This window comes from Ranitomeya imitator, chromosome 1, assembly GCF_032444005.1.
Source record: "Ranitomeya imitator isolate aRanImi1 chromosome 1, aRanImi1.pri, whole genome shotgun sequence".
Classification (NCBI taxonomy): Eukaryota; Metazoa; Chordata; class Amphibia; order Anura; family Dendrobatidae; genus Ranitomeya; species Ranitomeya imitator.
Window position 1 is genome coordinate 400,225,542 of NC_091282.1, and position 19,581 is coordinate 400,245,122.

The following is a 19,581-nucleotide window of genomic DNA, read 5'->3' on the forward strand; positions in this document are numbered from 1 at the left end:
CCCTTCCACTACAGACGCAACAGGTAGGGTTTCCCCAATCCCACCTACCGACGTGGTCCAACCTTCCAGCCCCTCCTCCCATAGTTACTCCACCCAACAATACCAGGACCTGTGAACCTGGAATGTACTTGTACATAGTTTTTTTTTGCCAAAAAAAGAAAGGTTCTTTAAATTACCAAAAAAAAAAATTGTGTGGGAAAATTACCCACAAAAAATATATTTTTTGAAATAAACATAATTCTGGTTTACAATCTACTGTGTGTGTGTGTTCATTAATTAAGGTAAATATGAAAGGTTAAGTGAAAAGAAACACCAGACGTTTTCAAGGTTTAACAAAATGGTTTTATATTATATTAGCAAGCAAACCACACACACTGGTTTTTTTTGTTTTTTTTTGTGGCAGTTGCTACCAAAAAATTTTGGAAAAAAAAAAGAAAAAAAATTAAAAAAAAGTCACACAATTATGTCTTGCCATGGAATCCGCCCAACAGGTGACAAAAAATATTCAGCAAACTGTTCCCTCATCCTAGTAACAGAACCGGTGGAGCGAACAGAGGCACTTCGGTAATCCCACAAGGATGTCTCCAATTGTTCGTCATCCAAGGTAACGGGCTCCTTTGAAATAACAAAATTATGGAGCACCACACATGCCTTGACAACATCGTCTACAGTTTTTGTATCCAGTTTTATTGCCGTCAGCAGAACTCTCCACTTTGCTGTCAAAATACCGAAAGAGCACTCTACCACTCTTCTTGCTCTGGTAAGACGGTAATTAAATACCCGCTTGGTGCGGTGTAATTCACGGCTGCTGTATGGTTTCAGTAGGTGCGGCGACAGTTGAAAGGCTTCATCACCTACACACACATAGGGCAAGGCTGGTTCACTGGTTCCTGGGAGCGGTCTTGCTGGCGGGAAATTGTATGTATCTCCATACAGGCAGCGACCCATCGGAGAGTTTTTAAACACTTGGGAGTCGTTGGACCGGCCATACGCTCCTATATCCACAGCAAGGAATCGGCAGTTGGCGTCAGCAATAGCCATGAGTACAATTGAGAAGTATTTTTTATAGTTATAGTACTCTGATCCTGTTCCTGCCGGTTTTGCAATCCTAATGTGTTTGCCGTCCACAGCACCAACACAATTTGGAAAATTACACATTCGCTCAAATTGTTCGGAACTTCTCATCCAGATTTCCATTGTTGGTTGTGGGATATACTCCAGCTGTAAAGTGTCCCAAATCGCACGACATGTGTCCTTCACAATTCCGCCAATAGTGGAAATCCCCAGCCGGAATTGGAAATGGAGTGAAGTCAAAGACTCACCCGTAGCTAGGAAGCTGCAGGGAAAAATAAAAAAAAATGTAAAAAAAAATTGCACAGACCATCAACCAAGAAAAACAATTGGAATGGCCTCAAATAAACCAACAAATTACATGCTACAGTAAATGCGGCGCAATGTGTCAGCGCAGTATTCTCTGCAGCATGTAATAACATTCAATATGACCAATGACACAAGAAAAAAAAACAAGTGGAATGGCCTCACATAAACCAACAAATGACATGCTACAGTAAATGCGGCGCAATGTGTCAGCGCAGTATTCTCTGCAGCATGTACTCACATTCAATATGAGCAATGACATAAAGAAAAAATGCTTACCGCAGTGTCACCATGAGCCGCTCCGCCGGTGTGATGGCAAGCCTCATCCTTGTGTCCTGCCTTTGGATGACATCCTCTATTTTTCCAACCAAATAATCGAAATGTTCCATCCTCATCCGTACATAACTAAAGAATTTTTGGGGGTTGCACCGCAACTCCAGATAGAGAGTGGACTGGACACCCCTGGTCATCCGCAGCTCATTGATTGGATGTATCCAGAATCGTCGCCTTCTCCGTTGCATCATCCGTCTTTCTGCTGCCGCCTCCTTCTCCCGCACTATGATATCCAGGCGATTCGTCTCAAATATAACTTCAGTAACCAAACTCGAAATCCTCCCAATTACACCATCCATCATTGCCACTAAACTAAAACCCTCAAAGATGTGCTGTAAATACAGTCAGTATATAGATTTCCCTAGTTTCCAGTAGCCAATCAAATTTTGGTGCCTCCCATTTTAAAAACGGATCCGTCGTAAAAACGTATGCAACGGATGGAAAAAACGTATGCAACGTATGCAACGCATCCAGCATTTCAACGGAACCGTTTATCGGATTTGCGACGGTTTTGCGACGGATCCGTCGAAATGCTGTATTCGTTGCATACGTTTTGCAGTTTTTTGACGCATCCGTTTTTTCGGGAAAAAGACGTTTTTGGGACGGATTGCAGTTAACGCTAGTGTGAAAGTAGCCTAAGAGTGCATTAGTTCTGAGACCTGGGCAGGTAAATACTGCTGCCGTTTTTTGTTGAATTAATTTTAGAAAATCTGACAGTTGGTCTTTTTGCAACTTGAGTGTCATGATTGCAATATCCGTACAGTTGCAATGTGATGCCATTCATCTGTATTGTGCTGCGCTGTAGTAGTGACACATAGCGAACTATGGGCCTTGGACAGGTGTGATGGCCAAGGTTGCCGCGTAGCCTCAGCTTTGTTATTCCTGTCTAAACATACAGACAATGTAAACTTAGTCAGAAAATTAACCAAAATACGTATGCTACTTATCGGTAGCGGTGTTTTTCAGGAGCCCATGACAGCACCACGAGAGAGGGGATCCGCCCTTCAGGGACAGGAAACCTACAGACATAAAAGGGAGGCACCTCTCTCCCGCATCAGTTGGTTTACAGAGCATGAGAGGACCTCCCTGGTTAGTAGCATATGAACAATTTAAAACATGGTACAATTCACCCTGTGAGTAAACTTAGGACTTAATGGAAAAAAGGAAGTGTTGACCCATACAAGAAGGGTAGGGAATATAAGGGTGCTGTCACGGGCTCCTGAAAAACCCTGCTACCGGTAAGTAGGATACGTATTTATTCAGTCGCCATGACAGCACGACGAGACACTTTCAGAGAAGTAAAAGAGACTAGGGAGGGACAACTGCTTCAAGCACCCTTCTCCCAAACGTGAGATCGGAGGAGCTACCCAGATCTAGTCTATAGTGTTTAAGAAAAGTAGATGGAGAAGACCATGTGGCCGCCTTACAAATGTCTTCAATCGACACCTCTGATCTCTCTGCCCAGGAAGTAGCCATGGCTCGAGTGGAGTTAGCTTTTATACCTTCCGGGATCTGTACGCCACCTGCTGAATAAGCTAAAGAAATTGCCTCCCTGATCTATCTAGCTAGTGTGTTTTTGGACACTCTAAGCCCCTTTCTAACTCCCTGAAAGGATACAAATAGGGAATTATCTTTCTTCCAAGAGCTAGTAGCTGAAATATATCTAAGAAGACACCTTTTTACATCAAGAGAATGGAATTTTCGCTCTTTATCATTGGTTAGATTAGGACAGAACGAAGGTAGAACAACTTCCTGCAATCTATGAAATTTTGAAGCTACTTTTGGAAGGTAAAGAGTATCAGATTTCAAAATAGCTATCTTCTCTAAACTGCATGTATGGAGGCTGTCTAGACAGGGCTTGTAGATCGCTAACCCTTTGTGTGGATGTGAGCGCAACTAAAAGGGCCATTTTAAAAGATAGGATTTTAATTGGGACAGTATCAATAGGTTCAAATGGCGCTTCCATCAGAGCGGAAAGGTGAGTAAAAATAGTTATATACTCACCTTCCGGCCTTTTTCTGAGGCCTTTACCGATGCTCCTCGCGACGCTACATTCCCTGTAATGCCTTTCGGCAATAACCCGTGATCATGTAGTGGTCTAGCGAGACCGCTACGTCATCATCTCGTGAGACCGCTACGTGATCTTGAGTCATTGCCGCAATGCATTCTTGGGACCGGAGCGCTAGGAGCGGGAAAGGCTGCGGCGGACTTCGGAAGATGAGAACAAATATTTTGGTTTTTTTTATTATTATTAATTACATTCTATGTACATTCTATGCTTTTACTATTGATGCTGCATAAGCAGCATCAATAGTAAAAAGTGAAGCGGTGTTTAACTCCCGCACCAATCAGCGACCCAGGATTTCCGTTACGGAAGTTAGACAGACAGAAGTACCCCTTAGGCAATTATATATATAGATTAGTAACATTGCATTTAATCCACAACTCCACACTTTCCAGTATAATAGTTTTATTGATTCATACATCTGATTGTTTTCTTTACTGAAAATGCATTGTCATTGATATGAGTAGTCATTTCTATGGCTTTATTTCACATTACTTTGACATTCTATGTGTACAGATTTTCATTACATACAATGCTGCTAAAGCAAAAAATAAACCAAAAGCTTGCCATTGTGTAGCTCTGAAACGTACTAGTGTTTGCTGAAGTCTCTCACATTTCAAGTAACTTAGAACAGGCAAATGAGTGACAGTGCATGTAGGCACAGGATCTCAGCGACTATCAAAATGATCTGAAACACATACTTCAAACATGTACATGTATGGGCACACTCCAGATGCCATAATGTAATTTCCATGGTTGTGAAATTCCACAAACTGAGGCAAGGAACAGAAAGAAGGTCCCCATGACACTTCCCTTTCAACCTTATTCTTGGGAAAGACATTGCCGTGCTTTCTTATTCTCCTTTGAAACGCGGCGGCCTTTTTTCCTTAAATGCTAGTAAGCCTTCAAGCCTATCCTTTGTTGGGATAACCTGTATAAGAAAGAAAAACAAATATTATAGGAAACAAAGAATGTAATTTAACAAAATGTATGCACATAATGCACTTGTTCCTTATGTAATACATATCAAGAATATATGCATGCTCGGTATCACCACCTGATATCATGTTCACAGGTGTGCCGATCTTCCCAACCCACATCCCCAAAACATTCCTTTCAGGTGTGTTAAGGGATGTTCTAACAGGAAAAAACGGTGAACTTTTGCAGAGTTGTCCACCACTTTTTGTTATAAAAAAAAAGGCCAACAGGGTCTGAAAATATAAAATAATCTATACCCAACTGCTGATCCACCACCAATCCTCTGTAACGTTGCCCGTGCCCTGATATCCCGCTGCTTCTCGGTGGCACAGCCAAGGTCTCATGTGCAAAGTCTGAAAATAAGAAGATAATCTATACCCAACTGCTGATCCCTCACCAATCCTCTGTAGCACTGCCCATGTCCCCAATATCCCGCTGCTTCTCTAACATAATCCAGGTCCCCTGCAAGTCACAGAGCTTCCTCTCCGGTCCGATGGGCGTCACGGTCCAGTCCGGGGCCTCCCATCTTCTTACGATGACGTCCTCTTCTTGTCTTCCTGCTGCGGCACCTGCAAAGGCGTACTTTGTCTGCCCTGTTGAGGGCAGAGCAAAGTACTGCAGTGCGCAGGCACCGGGAAAGGTTAAAGAGGCCCAGTGCCTGCGCACTGCAGTACTTTGCTCTGCCCTCAACAAGGCAGACAAAGTACGCCTGCGCCGGAGCCGCAGCGTGAAAATAAGAAGAGGACATCATCCTATGAAGATGGGAGGCCCCAGACCGGACCGCGACACCCATCGGATCGGACCGCACATGCGTGAGTCTAATCTAACCTCTTTTTCTTATCTTTCAGGTTACATCAGGGGCTTATCTACAGCATTCCAGAATTTGGGGGTGACAGGTTCCCTTTAAGGTCCGGGGATTGGGAATTGTAACCGCTTAAGTACTTTTTTTTTTTTTTACAGTGTGACTTTGTCGGGACCTCTTGCTAAAAGTTTAGCTTTACACAGGCGTCTTCTAACTGTCACAGTACTCACAGGTAACTGTCTATGATTATCCTGGAGCTGATCATTGGCTGAGACTTTGCCACTCTGGCTATTCTTCCATCTATTAGAATGGTAGTCTTCCGTTATCTTCCACGTCTCTCAGGTTTGGCTTTTCATTTTAAAGCATTAGAGATAATTTTAGCTGAACAGTGTATCATTGTCTGCACTTTATAAGTTTTACCCTCTCCAATCAACTTTTTAATCAAAGTATGCGGTTCTTCTGAACAATGTCTCGAATGACCCATACTTCTCAGGCTTTAAAGGAGAAAGGCATGTACAACATGTCCTTGCTTCACCCTTAAATAAGGGCTACCTGATTCACACCTGTTTCTTTACAGAATGATTGACCTCACTAATTGAACTCCACACTGCTATTATTATGAACACATCCCCTTTCAATTATTCTATTACACAGACTCAGAAACCTGCAGATCGTGAATGCGGAGTCTGGTGGTTTTCTTAGAATCTACTGCACCAACTAGGAAATTCTTTGACATGTGGTAATATCATTTATACCAAATGTTATTAATCTGGTTAGTCATATTGGACCAATTATTGTGAACACTACTGTATATTGTTTGTTATATTCAAACCATGCTGAATGTTTTCATAGCAAAAAATTGGTGGAAAACTCCTTTAAGTATTGTGTATGTGCAGTATGTATACTAAAAGGACCAGAATGAGTAGGACCATCTATTGAATAATATCTGTCATATAAAGATTGATTGCATATTACTAGCATCATGTTGTAGCGATAGCCAAATGTACATGCTGTCTCAAGAATATACCAGTAAGTGCTCTGTAATTGTACTAAATGTTCCTGTGTCTTTGTTCCACAGGCAAAAATGCCAGAACCAAAATGAGTATCAATTTCTACAAGTTTCCCTCAAATCCTACTTTATAAATTTCTATCAAGTTTGACATTTCAGAAGGATAAGGTTCATCACAGAATAGGGGATGTCTTTTAACCGCCTACCTTCCAGAACCAGTATTAAATTTTATCTTTAATATAAGTGTATATAAAGTATTGATCTAGATCGGTCACACACAGCCATAACAATGCATGTATATAAATGCACATACATACCTACATATACCTACATATATATATATACACACACACACACACACACACAGTACAGACCAAAAGTTTGGACACACCTCATTTAAAGATTTTTCTGTATTTTCATGACTATGAAACTTGCACATTCACACTGAAGGCATCAAAATCAAATCATGAATTCATGAATTAACACATGTGGAATTATATACTTAACAAAAAAGTGTGAAACAACTGAAATTATGTCTTATATTCTAGGTTCTTCAAAGTAGCCACCTTTTGCTTTGATGACTGCTTTGCACACTCTTGGCATTCTCTTGATGAGCTTCAAGTGGTAGTCACCAGAAATGGTTTTCACTTCACAGGTGTGCCCTGTCAGGTTTAAGTGGGATTTCTTGCCTTATAAATGGGGTTGGGACCATCAGTTGTGTTGTGCAGAAGTCTGGTGGATACACAGCTGATAGTCCTACTGAATAGACTATTAGAATTTGTATTATGGCAAGAAAAAAGCAGCTAAGTAAACAAAAACGAGTGTCCATCATTTACTTTAAGAAACGAAGGTCAGTCAGTCTGAAAAACTGGGAAAACTTTGAAAGTGTACCCAAGGGCAGTGGCAAAAAACCATCAAGCGCTACAAAAAACTGGTTCACATGAGGACCGCCCCAGGAAAGGATGACCAAGAGTCACCTCGGCTTCTGAGGATAAGTTTATCCGAGTCACCAGCCTCAGAAATTGCAGGTCAATAGCAGCTCAGATTAGAGACCAGGTCAATGCCACACAGAGTTCTAGCAGCAGACACATCTCTACAACAACTGTTAAGAGGAGACTTTATGCAGCAGGCCTTCATGGTAAAATAGCTGCTAGGAAACCACTGTTAAAGACAGGCAACAAGCAGAAGAGGCTTGTTTGGGCTAAAGAACACAAGGAATGGACATTAGACCAGTGGACATCTGTGCTTTGGTCTGATGAGTCCAAATTTGAGATCTTTGGTTCCAACCACGGTGTCTTTGTGCGACACAGAAAAGGTGAACGGATGGACTCTACATGCCTGGTTCCCACCGTGAAGCATGGAGGAGGAGGTGTGATGTTGTGGAGGTGCTTTGCTGGTGACACTGCTGGGGATTTATTCAAAATTGAAGGCATACTGAACCTTCATGGCTACCACAGTATCTTGCAGCAGCATGCTATTCCATCCGGTTTGCACTTAGTTGGACCATCATTTATTTTTTAACAAGAGAATGACCCCCAAACACACTTCCAGGCTGTGTAAGGGCAATTTGACCAAGAAGGAGAGTGATGGAGTGCTACGCCAGATGACATGGCCTCCACAGTCACCAGCCCTGAACCCAATCGAGATGGTTTGGGGTGAGCTGGACCGCAGAGTGAAGGCAAAAGGGCCAAAAAGTGCTAAGCATCTCTGGGAACTCCTTCAAGATTGTTGGAAGACCATTTCCGGTGAGTACCTCTTGAAGCTCATCAAGAGAATGCCATGAGTGTGCAAAGCAGTCATCAAAGCAAAAGGTGGCTACTTTGAAGAACCTAGAATATAAGACATATTTTCAGTTTCACACTTTTTTGTTAAGTATGTAATTCCACATGTGTTAATTCATAGTTTTGATGCCTTCAGTGTGAATGTATAATTTTCATAGTCATGAAAATACAGAAAAAATTTTAAATGAGAAGGTGTGTCCAAACTTTCGGTCTGTAATAATATATATATATATATATATATATATATACATAGAGAGAGAGAGAGAGAGAGAGAGGAGAGAGAGAGGAGAGATAGATATACACACACATACAGTGGGGCAAAAAAGTATTTAGTCAGTCAGCAATAGTGCAAGTTCCACCACTTAAAAAGATGAGAGGCGTCTGTAATTTACATCATAGGTAGACCTCAACTATGGGAGACAAACTGAGAAAAAAATTCCAGAAAATCACATTGTCTGTTTTTTTAACATTTTATTTGCATATTATGGTGGAAAATAAGTATTTGGTCAGAAACAAAATTTCATCTCAATACTTTGTAATATATCCTTTGTTTGCAATGACCGAGGTCAAACGTTTTCTGTAAGTCTTCACAAGGTTGCCACACACTGTTGTTGGTATGTTGGCCCATTCCTCCATGCAGATCTCCTCTAGAGCAGTGATGTTTTTGGCTTTTCGCTTGGCAACACGGACTTTCAACTCCCTCCAAAGGTTTTCTATAGGGTTGAGATCTGGAGACTGGCTAGGCCACTCCAGGACCTTGAAATGCTTCTTACGAAGCCACTCCTTCGTTGCCCTGGCGGTGTGCTTTGGATCATTGTCATGTTGAAAGACCCAGCCACATTTCATCTTCAATGCCCTTGCTGATGGAAGGAGGTTTGCACTCAAAATCTCACGATACATGGCCCCATTCATTCTTTCATGTACCCGGATCAGTCGTCCTGGCCCCTTTGCAGAGAAACAGCCCCAAAGCATGATGTTTCCACCACCATGCTTTACAGTAGGTATGGTGTTTGATGGATGCAACTCAGTATTCTTTTTCCTCCAAACACGACAAGTTGTGTTTCTACCAAACAGTTCCAGTTTGGTTTCATCAGACCATAGGACATTCTCCCAAAACTCCTCTGGATCATCCAAATGCTCTCTAGCAAACTTCAGACGGGCCCGGACATGTACTGGCTTAAGCAGTGGGATACGTCTGGCACTGCAGGATCTGAGTCCATGGTGGCGTAGTGTGTTACTTATGGTAGGCCTTCTTACATTGGTCCCAGCTCTCTGCAGTTCATTCACTAGGTCCCCCCGCGTGGTTCTGGGATTTTTGCTCACCGTTCTTGTGATCATTCTGACCCCATGGGGTGGGATTTTGCGTGGAGCCCCAGATCGAGGGAGATTATCAGTGGTCTTGTATGTCTTCCATTTTCTAATTATTGCTCCCACTGTTGATTTCTTCACTCCAAGCTGGTTGGCTATTGCAGATTCAGTCTTCCCAGCCTGGTGCAGGGCTACAATTTTGTTTCTGGTGTCCTTTGATAGCTCTTTGGTCTTCACCATAGTGGAGTTTGGAGTCAGACTGTTTGAGGGTGTGCACAGGTGTCTTTTTATACTGATAACAAGTTTAAACAGGTGCCATTACTACAGGTAATGAGTGTAGGAAAGAGGAGACTCTTAAAGAAGAAGTTACAGGTCTGTGAGAGCCAGAAATCTTGATTGTTTGTTTCTGACCAAATACTTATTTTCCACCATAATATGCAAAAAAAATGATAAAAAAACAGACAATGTGATTTTCTGGATTTTTTTTTCTCAGTTTGTCTCCCATAGTTGAGGTCTACATATGATGTAAATTACAGACGCCTCTCATCTTTTTAAGTGGTGGAACTTGCACTATTGCTGACTGACTAAATACTTTTTTGCCCCACTGTACATACACTAGATGGTGGCCCGATTCTAACGCATCGGGTATTCTAGAATATGCATGTCCACGTACTATATTGCCCAGTCATGTAGTATATTGCCCAGTCACGTAGTGTTTTGCCCAGTCACGTAGTATAATGCTCCATGCAGTTATGGCCCCATAGATGCCCCATATACTGCTCCATGCAGTTATGGCCCCATAGATGCCCCATGCAGTTATGGCACCATAGAATGCTCCATGCAGTTATGGCCCCATAGATGCCCCATATAATGCTCCATGCAGTTATGGCCCCATAGATGCCTCATATAATGCTCCATGCAGTTCATTATGGCCCCATAGATGTCCCATATAATGCTCCATGCAGTTCATTATGGCCCCATAGATCAGAGGTGTCAAACTGCATTCCTCGAGGGCTGCAAACAGGTCATGTTTTCAGGATTTCCTTGTACTGCACAGGTGATAACTTAATCACCTACACACATAATGATTGCACCACCTTGTGCAAAGCTAAGGAAATCTTGAAAACACGCATGGTTTGCGGCTCTCGAGGAATGCAGTTTGACACCCCTGCCTGACTGTTCAGGCAGAGGGCGGCGCGCACACTAATACGTCATCTCGCCCTCTGACCTGCACAGTCACTGCAAGAGGACGGGAAGATGGAGCGGCGCCTGGAGGATGGAACGCGGACAGGTGAATATGAAATACTCACCTGCTCCTGACGCTGTCCCTGCCTGTCCCATGGTACCGCAGCTTCTTCGCGGCTGCGCGAGAAGGACCTGCCATGACGTCACGGTCACATGACCGTGACGTCATGGCAGGTCCTTCTCCCATACCATCGTTGGCACCGAAACCTGCCGCTTCCATGGAGAGGTAACCGGAGCGTCACGAGGAGCGGGAAAGTATGCAAAGGCAGCGTCAATAGTAAAAACTTGGTCACACAGGGTTAATAGCGGCGGTAACGGAGTGAGTTACCCGCGGCATAACGCGGTCCGTTACCACTGGCATTAACCCTGTGTGAGCGGTGACTGCGGGGAGTATGGAGCGGGCACTGACTGCAGGAGAGTAGGGAGGGACTTATCGGACTGTGGCCGTCGCTGATTGGTCGTGGCAGCCATGACAGGCAGCTGCCGAGACCAATCAGTGAATGAATATCCGTGACAGAAAGAAAGAAATAAAGACAGACGGAAGTGACCCTTAGACAATTATGTAGTAGATATATATATACACACACACAAGCATGCAAACATATCACCAAAGGCGATGGACACAGATCTGTGTGTTCTACGCTTCTGTCAAAAACAAGATCTTTAATAATGTAACTGTCTCGGTATACCACTTTGAGTGACTGCTGACAAAGCGACAAGCAGCAGAAATTAAATAAAATGCCACTCATGATAAAATCGCACATATTTTACTTCTGTAAACAACAGCAATGCATATGGTGCAGAGCCTAAAATGAATGCTGAAATTAAAGTGCGGCTGTTTAGGAATCCTAAATTTAGCTAACTTGCATAAACACCATTTGCTGATTTCTGTGTGGGAGGCTTCACATTATAAAAACAATAACTCCTTTCTGCTGAATAAATAAACAAACAAGAAATAAAACAATTAAGAACGCCCCTGCATGTAATCAAATCGGAAAATGTCAAATCCGAATATCCAGTTCTTTCAAATATTCAAGTTCTGAAGGAAGAAAATGTCACAGAGTTTCATATCAGATATTGTCTGGATGCTGTTATCTTGTGGGGGGTTAATAAACTCAATGTGTAAATGGGAAAATAATTGTAATTGCATTCATTAATGTAATGTTTAGTTGCAACATTATTTCCAAAGAACACTTTATCAGGACATAAAGGTGACATTTCCTGGTAAATACTAGCAATGCAACCATTACTGATACAGACAATAACAGTAGTTAACCTTTTAACCCATTAAGGAAAAACATATTTAGGTCTTAAAGACCAATTTATTTATTCCTTTTTTTCCCCAGATTTTTTTTCTATCAATGTAGCAGTTTGAGGTGTTGTTTCTTTTTTTGTGGGAGTCATAGGTGTTTCTTTTTTTGAGTAACATAGAGCTTTAACACCAACGTTTATTAACTCTTCCTTGGCGAGAGGAGTAAAACAAAAGAGCAAATCCATCATAGTATGTTGCATTATAAACATAGCACCATTCAATGTGCAGTATGCATATCATGGCATATTTATTCTGCTAGTCATTAATTAGGACTCATGCGGACAACTGTTTTAATTGGACGAGTGCTATCTGTAGTTTTGACGGATAGTGTTCATGCCCCTTTTGTTTTATGGGGCTGTGAGCATGTCCGATAATTTCCTCAAATCGAGTGGTCAGAGGAAAAAAATTGCAGCATGCGCGATTTGCCTCCTATAGTCGGCTAGCACTCAGCATTCATGTCTGAGGGTCCGTGAAAGAAAAATATCGGACCTTACTCAGATGACATACAAGTGCAGTCTGATTTTTAGACCGGAGTCACTCTACAGCGAGATACGGCTGAGTCTCGCAGGTTAAAAACAAGCCCTTGGACCGGCACCTCGGAGCGGAGCTGTGCGGCCACACGCTTCACTCCGGAGTGCCGATGCAAGAGCTTGGTTTTAACCTGCAAGACTCAGCCGTATCTCGCTGTGTGTGATCCCGGCCTTACGGACCGACTTCATGGAGAAGTTGGAGAAACTTTTTTCTCTTCATCTTCAAGAAACTCGGATAGACACAGTATATACACTAAAATAAAGGTAACACTAAAATACCACATCCTAGATATCACTGAATGAAATATTACAGTTGCAAATCTTTATTCATTACATAGTGGAATGCATGGAGAACAAAAAAACCTAAAAATGATCAATGAAAATCAAAATTAATATGGAGGTCTGGATTTGGAATGATACTTAAAATCAAAGTGGAAAATCAAATTACAGGCTGGTCCAACTTCATTGGAAATGCCTTAAGACAAGGAAATGATGCTCAGTAGTGTCTGTGGCCTCCACGTGCCTGTATAACCTCCCTACAACACCTGGGCATGCTCCTGATGAGGCAGCAGATGTTCTCCTGAGGGATCACTTCCCAGACCTGGATTAAAGCATCCACCAACTCCTGGACAGTCTATGGCGCAACAAAGAAAAATCAGCTGACAGCACGATGCACGTCCCAAGTCCAATGACCCAAATAGACATAAAGTGAGTCAAACAATAGAAAGGAACGCCATCCAGTCCAGGTGATGAAAAAGTAAAAAGCCTTTATTTTGCCATGGCGGAATAAAGGCTTTTTTATTTTTCATCACCTGGACTGTATGCTGTTCTTTTCTATAGTCTGTGGCACAACGTGACGTTGGTGAATGGAAAGAGATATGATATGCCAGATGCGCTCGATTTGATTCAGGTCTGGGGAAAGAGTAGGCTAGTACATAGCATCAATGCCTTCATCATGCAAGAACTACTGAAACACTGACATGAGGCCTAGCATTGGCGTGCATCAGAAGGAACCCAGGACCCAGTGCACCTGCATATGATCTTAGAATCTCATTTTGGAACCTAAAGGCAGTCAGGGTACCTCTGGCGAGCACATGGAGGCCTGTTCGACCCTCCAAAGAAATGTCTTCCCACACATGTGCTCATTGTGAACCTGTTCTCATCTCATAGGGCGCCAATGTCAAATCTGCCAATCTTGGTGTTCCCTGGCAAATGCCAATCGCCCTGCATGATGTTGGGCTTTAAGCACAACACCCACTTGTGGACATCAAGCCCTCATACCATCCTCATGGAGGCTGCTTCTGACAGTTTGAGCAGACACATGGATGTTAGTGGCCTGCTGGAGGTCATTTTGCAGGACTCTGGCACTTCTCCTACTGTTCCTCCTTGCACAAAGGAGGAGGTAGTGGTCCTGCTGCTGGGTTGTTGCCCTCCTATGGCCCCCTCCATGTCTCCTGGGGTACTGGCCTGTCTCCTGTATCTATTCCATGCTTTGGACACTGTGCTGACATATCTTGCCACAGCTTGCCTTGATGTGCCATCCTGGATGAACTGTACTACCTGAGCAACTTCTGTGGGTTGTAGACACCGCCTCATGCTACTGAACAGAACCTCTAGGGGTGAGGGTAATGACGAAGTGTAAAAATAACCGGAACAACAGCCAAAAAGGATGAACAGAGAAACTGTCTGAGGTCTCTCCTGAAGAACCACTCATTTATAGGGGCTGTCTTGCTACTTGTCCATCATTTCTACCTTTTGACTATATTCCATTTACACAACAGCAGGAGAAATTGATTTATAATGAATGTTGCTTCATAACTGGGCAGGCTAATTTCACAGAAGAGTGATGGACTTGGAGTTACATTGTATTGTTTTTAAGTGTTCCCTTTACTTTCTTGAGTATACACAGAGAGGTGGAACAAGCAAAGACGTTAATTCTGGCGTTGTTTTTTTTTCTTCAAAATTTCAACATGCAAGTTAAAACAAGTTTTAATTAAATAGACCCAGCCATTATGCAGTAATACCAATTATGTGTGGGTCTTTTTTTTTATTTTTTTTTATATACAGTGGGGCAAAAAAGTATTTAGTCAGTCAGCAATAGTGCAAGTTCCACCACTTAAAAAGATGAGAGGCGTCTGTAATTTACATCATAGGTAGACCTCAACTATGGGAGACAAACTGAGAAAAAAAAATCCAGAAAATCACATTGTCTGTTTTTTTATAATTTTTTTTGCATTTTATGGTGGAAAATAAGTATTTGGTCAGAAACAAACAATCAAGATTTCTGGCTCTCACAGACCAGTAACTTCTTCTTTAAGAGTCTCCTCTTTCCTCCACTCATTACCTGTAGTAATGGCACCTGTTTAAACTTGTTATCAGTATAAAAAGACACCTGTGCACACCCTCAAACAGTCTGACTCCAAACTCCACTATGGTGAAGACCAAAGAGCTGTCAAAGGACACCAGAAACAAAATTGTAGCCCTGCACCAGGCTGGGAAGACTGAATCTGCAATAGCCAACCAGCTTGGAGTGAAGAAATCAACAGTGGGAGCAATAATTAGAAAATGGAAGACATACAAGACCACTGATAATCTCCCTCGATCTGGGGCTCCACGCAAAATCCCACCCCGTGAGGTCAGAATGATCACAAGAACGGTGAGCAAAAATCCCAGAACCACGCGGGGGGACCTAGTGAATGAACTGCAGAGAGCTGGGACCAATGTAACAAGGCCTACCATAAGTAACACACTACGCCACCATGGACTCAGATCCTGCAGTGCCAGACGTGTCCCACTGCTTAAGCCAGTACATGTCCGGGCCCGTCTGAAGTTTGCTAGAGAGCATTTGGATGATCCAGAGGAGTTTTGGGAGAATGTCCTATGGTCTGATGAAACCAAACTGGAACTGTTTGGTAGAAACACAACTTGTCGTGTTTGGAGGAAAAAGAATACTGAGTTGCATCCATCAAACACCATACCTACTGTAAAGCATGGTGGTGGAAACATCATGCTTTGGGGCTGTTTCTCTGCAAAGGGGCCAGGACGACTGATCCGGGTACATGAAAGAATGAATGGGGCCATGTATCGTGAGATTTTGAGTGCAAACCTCCTTCCATCAGCAAGGGCATTGAAGATGAAACGTGGCTGGGTCTTTCAACTTGACAATGATCCAAAGCACACCGCCAGGGCAACGAAGGAGTGGCTTCGTAAGAAGCATTTCAAGGTCCTGGAGTGGCCTAACCAGTCTCCAGATCTCAACCCTATAGAAAACCTTTGGAGGGAGTTGAAAGTCTGTGTTGCCAAGCGAAAAGCCAAAAACATCACTGCTCTAGAGGAGATCTGCATGGAGGAATGGGCCAACATACCAACAAGAGTGTGTGGCAATATTGTGAAGACTTACAGAAAACGTTTGACCTCTGTCATTGCCAACAAACGATATATTACAAAGTATTGAGATTAAATTTTGTTTCTGACCAAATACTTATTTTCCACCATAATATGCAAATAAAATGTTAAAAAAACAGACAATGTGATTTTCTGGATTTTTTTTTCTCAGTTTGTCTCCCATAGTTGAGGTCTACCTATGATGTAAATTACAGACGCCTCTCATCTTTTTAAGTGGTGGAACTTGCACTATTGCTGACTGACTAAATACTTTTTTGCCCCACTGTATATATATATATATATATATACATATATATATATATATATATATATATATATATATATATATGTATATATATATATATATATATATATATATATATATTATAAAGCATTTTAAAATGGGAAAACAATTTTTTTTTTTTCATTTATATATATTTTAGACATTTTATTATGTTTTTCACTTGTTATTTTAATCCCACTAGGGAACTTGAACTTGTGCATGATCGCTCATATAAAAACTGACAGGCATTCAATTAGACCATGACTTAGGTGGAGTCTAATAGTCGTAAAATAGCAGCCATGTACGGGGCCATTGGTAGACCCCCAGCTGACATAGTAACATGTTGGCACCCGTAAATCACATGCAAAGGATTAAACTGCAAGAATCAGCACGTGAATTTGAGACAGAAGCAGGACTAAGTAATTCAGCCCTGCTTCTGCTGCTAATCTTGTGGGTACACTTACAGTGCCTGCAGGATCTATCTGACAAAAACATACTTCATAGACTGGGAGCTGGCATGCAGCTGTGACATATACATTTTCGTTGCTTGTCGGGAATCAGTTAAGTCAGATTCTGCTGTCCTCTTTGTCATCTTCACCACTCTATGTTTAACTTACAGACATATTTCTATGGCTCTGATGATCTTAATTTTAACACCTTCATGACCTTGCCATTTTCGATTTCTACGCTTTCCTCCCCTTAGGGTACCGTCACACTATACGATTTACCTACGATCACGACCAGCGATATGACCTGGCCGTGATCGTAGGTAAATCGTAGTGTGGTCGCTGGGGAGCTGTCACACAGACCGCTCTCCAGCGACCAACGATGCAGAGGTCCCTGGGTAACCAGGGTAAACATCGGGTAACTAAGCGCAGGACCGCGCTTAGTTACCCGATGTTTACCCTGGTTACAAGCGTTAAACTAAAAAAAAAAAAAAACAGCACATACTTACATTCTGGTGTCCGTCAGGTCCCTTGCAGTCTGCTTCCCGCACTCAGTGACTGCCGGCCGTAAAGTGAAAGTGAAAGCACAGCCGCTGTGCTCTGCTTTCACTTTACGGCCGGCAGTCACAGTGCGGGAAGCAGAGACGGCAAGGGACCTGACGGACACCAGAATGTAAGTATGTGCTGTTTGTTTTTTTTTTAGTTTAACGCTTGTAACCAGGGTAAACATCGGGTAACTAAGCGCGGTCCTGCGCTTAGTTACCCAATGTTTACCCTGGTTACAAGCGAACGCGTCGCTGGATCGCATCGCTAGATCGCTAGATCGGTGTCACACACACCGATCTAGCGATGACAGCGGGAGATCCAGCGATGAAAGAAAGTTCCATACGATCTGCTACGACGTACGATTCTCAGCAGGATCCCTGATCGCTGCTGCGTGTCAGACACAGCGATATCGTAACGATATCGCTGGAACGTCACGAATCGTACCGTCGTAGCGATCGAAATGTTATAGTGTGACGGTACCCTTACTCCAAGAGTCATAACTTTTTGATTTTTCTGTACCCACAGCCATATGAGAGCTTGTTTTTTTGCAGGACAAGTTGTAATGTTGAATTATGCCGTTAATTTTATCATGTGATGGACTGGAAAGGGGTAAAAAAAATCCATGTGTGTTGAAACTGCAAAAGAAGTGCACTTCCTCAATTGTTTTTTTTATTTATCATGTTCACTATATGGTAAAACTGACCTGACAATATGATTCTCCAGGCCAGTACGAGTCAGCAGATACCAAACATGTGGAGTTTATTTCAATGGCGGAAAAAAATTCGGAAATTTGAAAGAAAAGAAAATTTTGTTCATGTTACCATTTTCTGATGCCTGTAGAGATTTAATTTCTCAGAAAATGGGGCTGCGTGATGGCTTATTTTTTGCACCCTGAGCTGATGTTTGTGTGGATACCATTCACAAGATTATCAAATGACCGTCACCGGGGTCATCAGCAGGCCCCCAGCTGTCATGGCAACCTATCGACACCTCGCCATCAAAAGGCAGGGACACGACCTTTCACATAAATGTACGTCAAAGGTCATGAAAAGGTAATGTAACAAAGTCATGTGATCGAGTACAAATGCATACCTGTGCATAGCATGCTTCTTCTATGGCTAAGCCTGTTGCCAAATCCACCTGCAATTAGAAAGCATTACAGGATTAATGTGTATCTTGTACAGCAAAGTGCTATATGATCTTATTAGAAGTTCAGGGTTTTGACTTAGGTTTACAATATGATATATTATCTGTGCAAAAAAGCAATCTGTTCAATAAATATTAGTGACATTATTTTACAATATAAACTACATACATATTGTTAGATACATCTTAGACCCGATGAGGTCTTTTTGAAAATCCATGAGAGCTGTATCACCTTTTTTGAAAGTATCCCGGCATAATATTAAATTTAGAATATTATGAGAATGGCCTTTAGTGTTCCAATTGCTGCCTCCATTTTGCAGAAACACGTTTAATTAAACATGCTTTTTAGACTGCTCGGTGCACCCTTGGTGTGGCCAAGAGGCTCAGGACACCATTCTGCCCACTGGGTTTGCACACTCCGCCACCTCCCTCCTTGGTGTCTGACTGTGCTGGCTTGCCTGGAGCAAGCATTCTCTCAAGAATATGATAGGCAAGCCGGCGATTAGAAGACTAAGGGCTCATACCCTTAAAAAAAGGTCCGAAACACAAGAAGGATTTCTGCACAGCAGGTATCATTTTAGTCAGTGTAAGAGTGGAAACATGACAATGCTTGTAGTTTACATAGCAAAATCCTGCTGACATGTTCACTTTAAACTGTATCTGCCTTTAGAATCCAATTTATTTATAGCTTTAGGGCTCATACTCATCAGTGAAAAAAACAAACAAAAAAAAAACTGTCTGATATCAGTCCAGAAAAGAGGGACGAGTGTCATGCGATTTTCATGTGAGTATATTACGATTTTTATCACCTAGCATGAGAATGATGTCCGTTTTACATGTGAATGCAATCCATTTGCAATGCGATTTTAACATGAACTTTTACATAGAGCCATTTACACACAGTTTACAAGTACTTACAGCCCTTGAACTGGGGCGGGACTGTAGGCAGAGTCTTATCCTGGTGCTCTAGGGCAGAGACACCAAGGAAAGACCTGCCCACAGGCCCTCCTCGAAGCACAAACATGTTCCTCATCAC

General features: G+C 42.3%; 2 protein-coding genes across 2 annotated transcripts in view; both read right to left on the reverse strand.

The window, feature by feature from the left end:
- Positions 1–398: 398 nt before the first annotated feature.
- LOC138674476 (uncharacterized) lies at positions 399–2,348 on the reverse strand. The gene is made up of 2 exons (XM_069762316.1): positions 1,657–2,348; positions 399–1,336 (listed from the first exon to the last, which is right to left on the reverse strand). Exons 1-2 carry the CDS (start codon positions 2,010–2,012, stop codon positions 454–456), a joined length of 1,239 nt encoding a protein of 412 aa, XP_069618417.1. The 5' UTR covers positions 2,013–2,348; the 3' UTR covers positions 399–453.
- A 1,815-nt stretch (positions 2,349–4,163) lies between these two features.
- Positions 4,164–19,581, reverse strand: part of AUH (AU RNA binding methylglutaconyl-CoA hydratase) — a 409,285-nt gene continuing 393,867 nt past the window's right edge. The window contains exons 9-10 of the mRNA XM_069762322.1: positions 18,492–18,539; positions 4,164–4,706 (exon numbers count right to left, since the gene is read on the reverse strand). Of these exons, the coding sequence (XP_069618423.1) occupies positions 4,629–4,706; positions 18,492–18,539 (126 nt within the window). The 3' untranslated portion in view covers positions 4,164–4,628. The remainder of the gene's footprint in view (positions 4,707–18,491; positions 18,540–19,581) is intronic.

Coding starts and splice junctions, on each gene's coding strand:
- LOC138674476 (XM_069762316.1), bottom strand. CDS start 2,012: ATGATGGATGGTGTAATTGGGAGGATTTCGAGTTTGGTTACTGAAGTT. Junction 1,337..1,656: donor CGGCTCATGGTGACACTGCG/GTAAGCATTTTT, acceptor TTTTCCCTGCAG/CTTCCTAGCTACGGGTGAGT.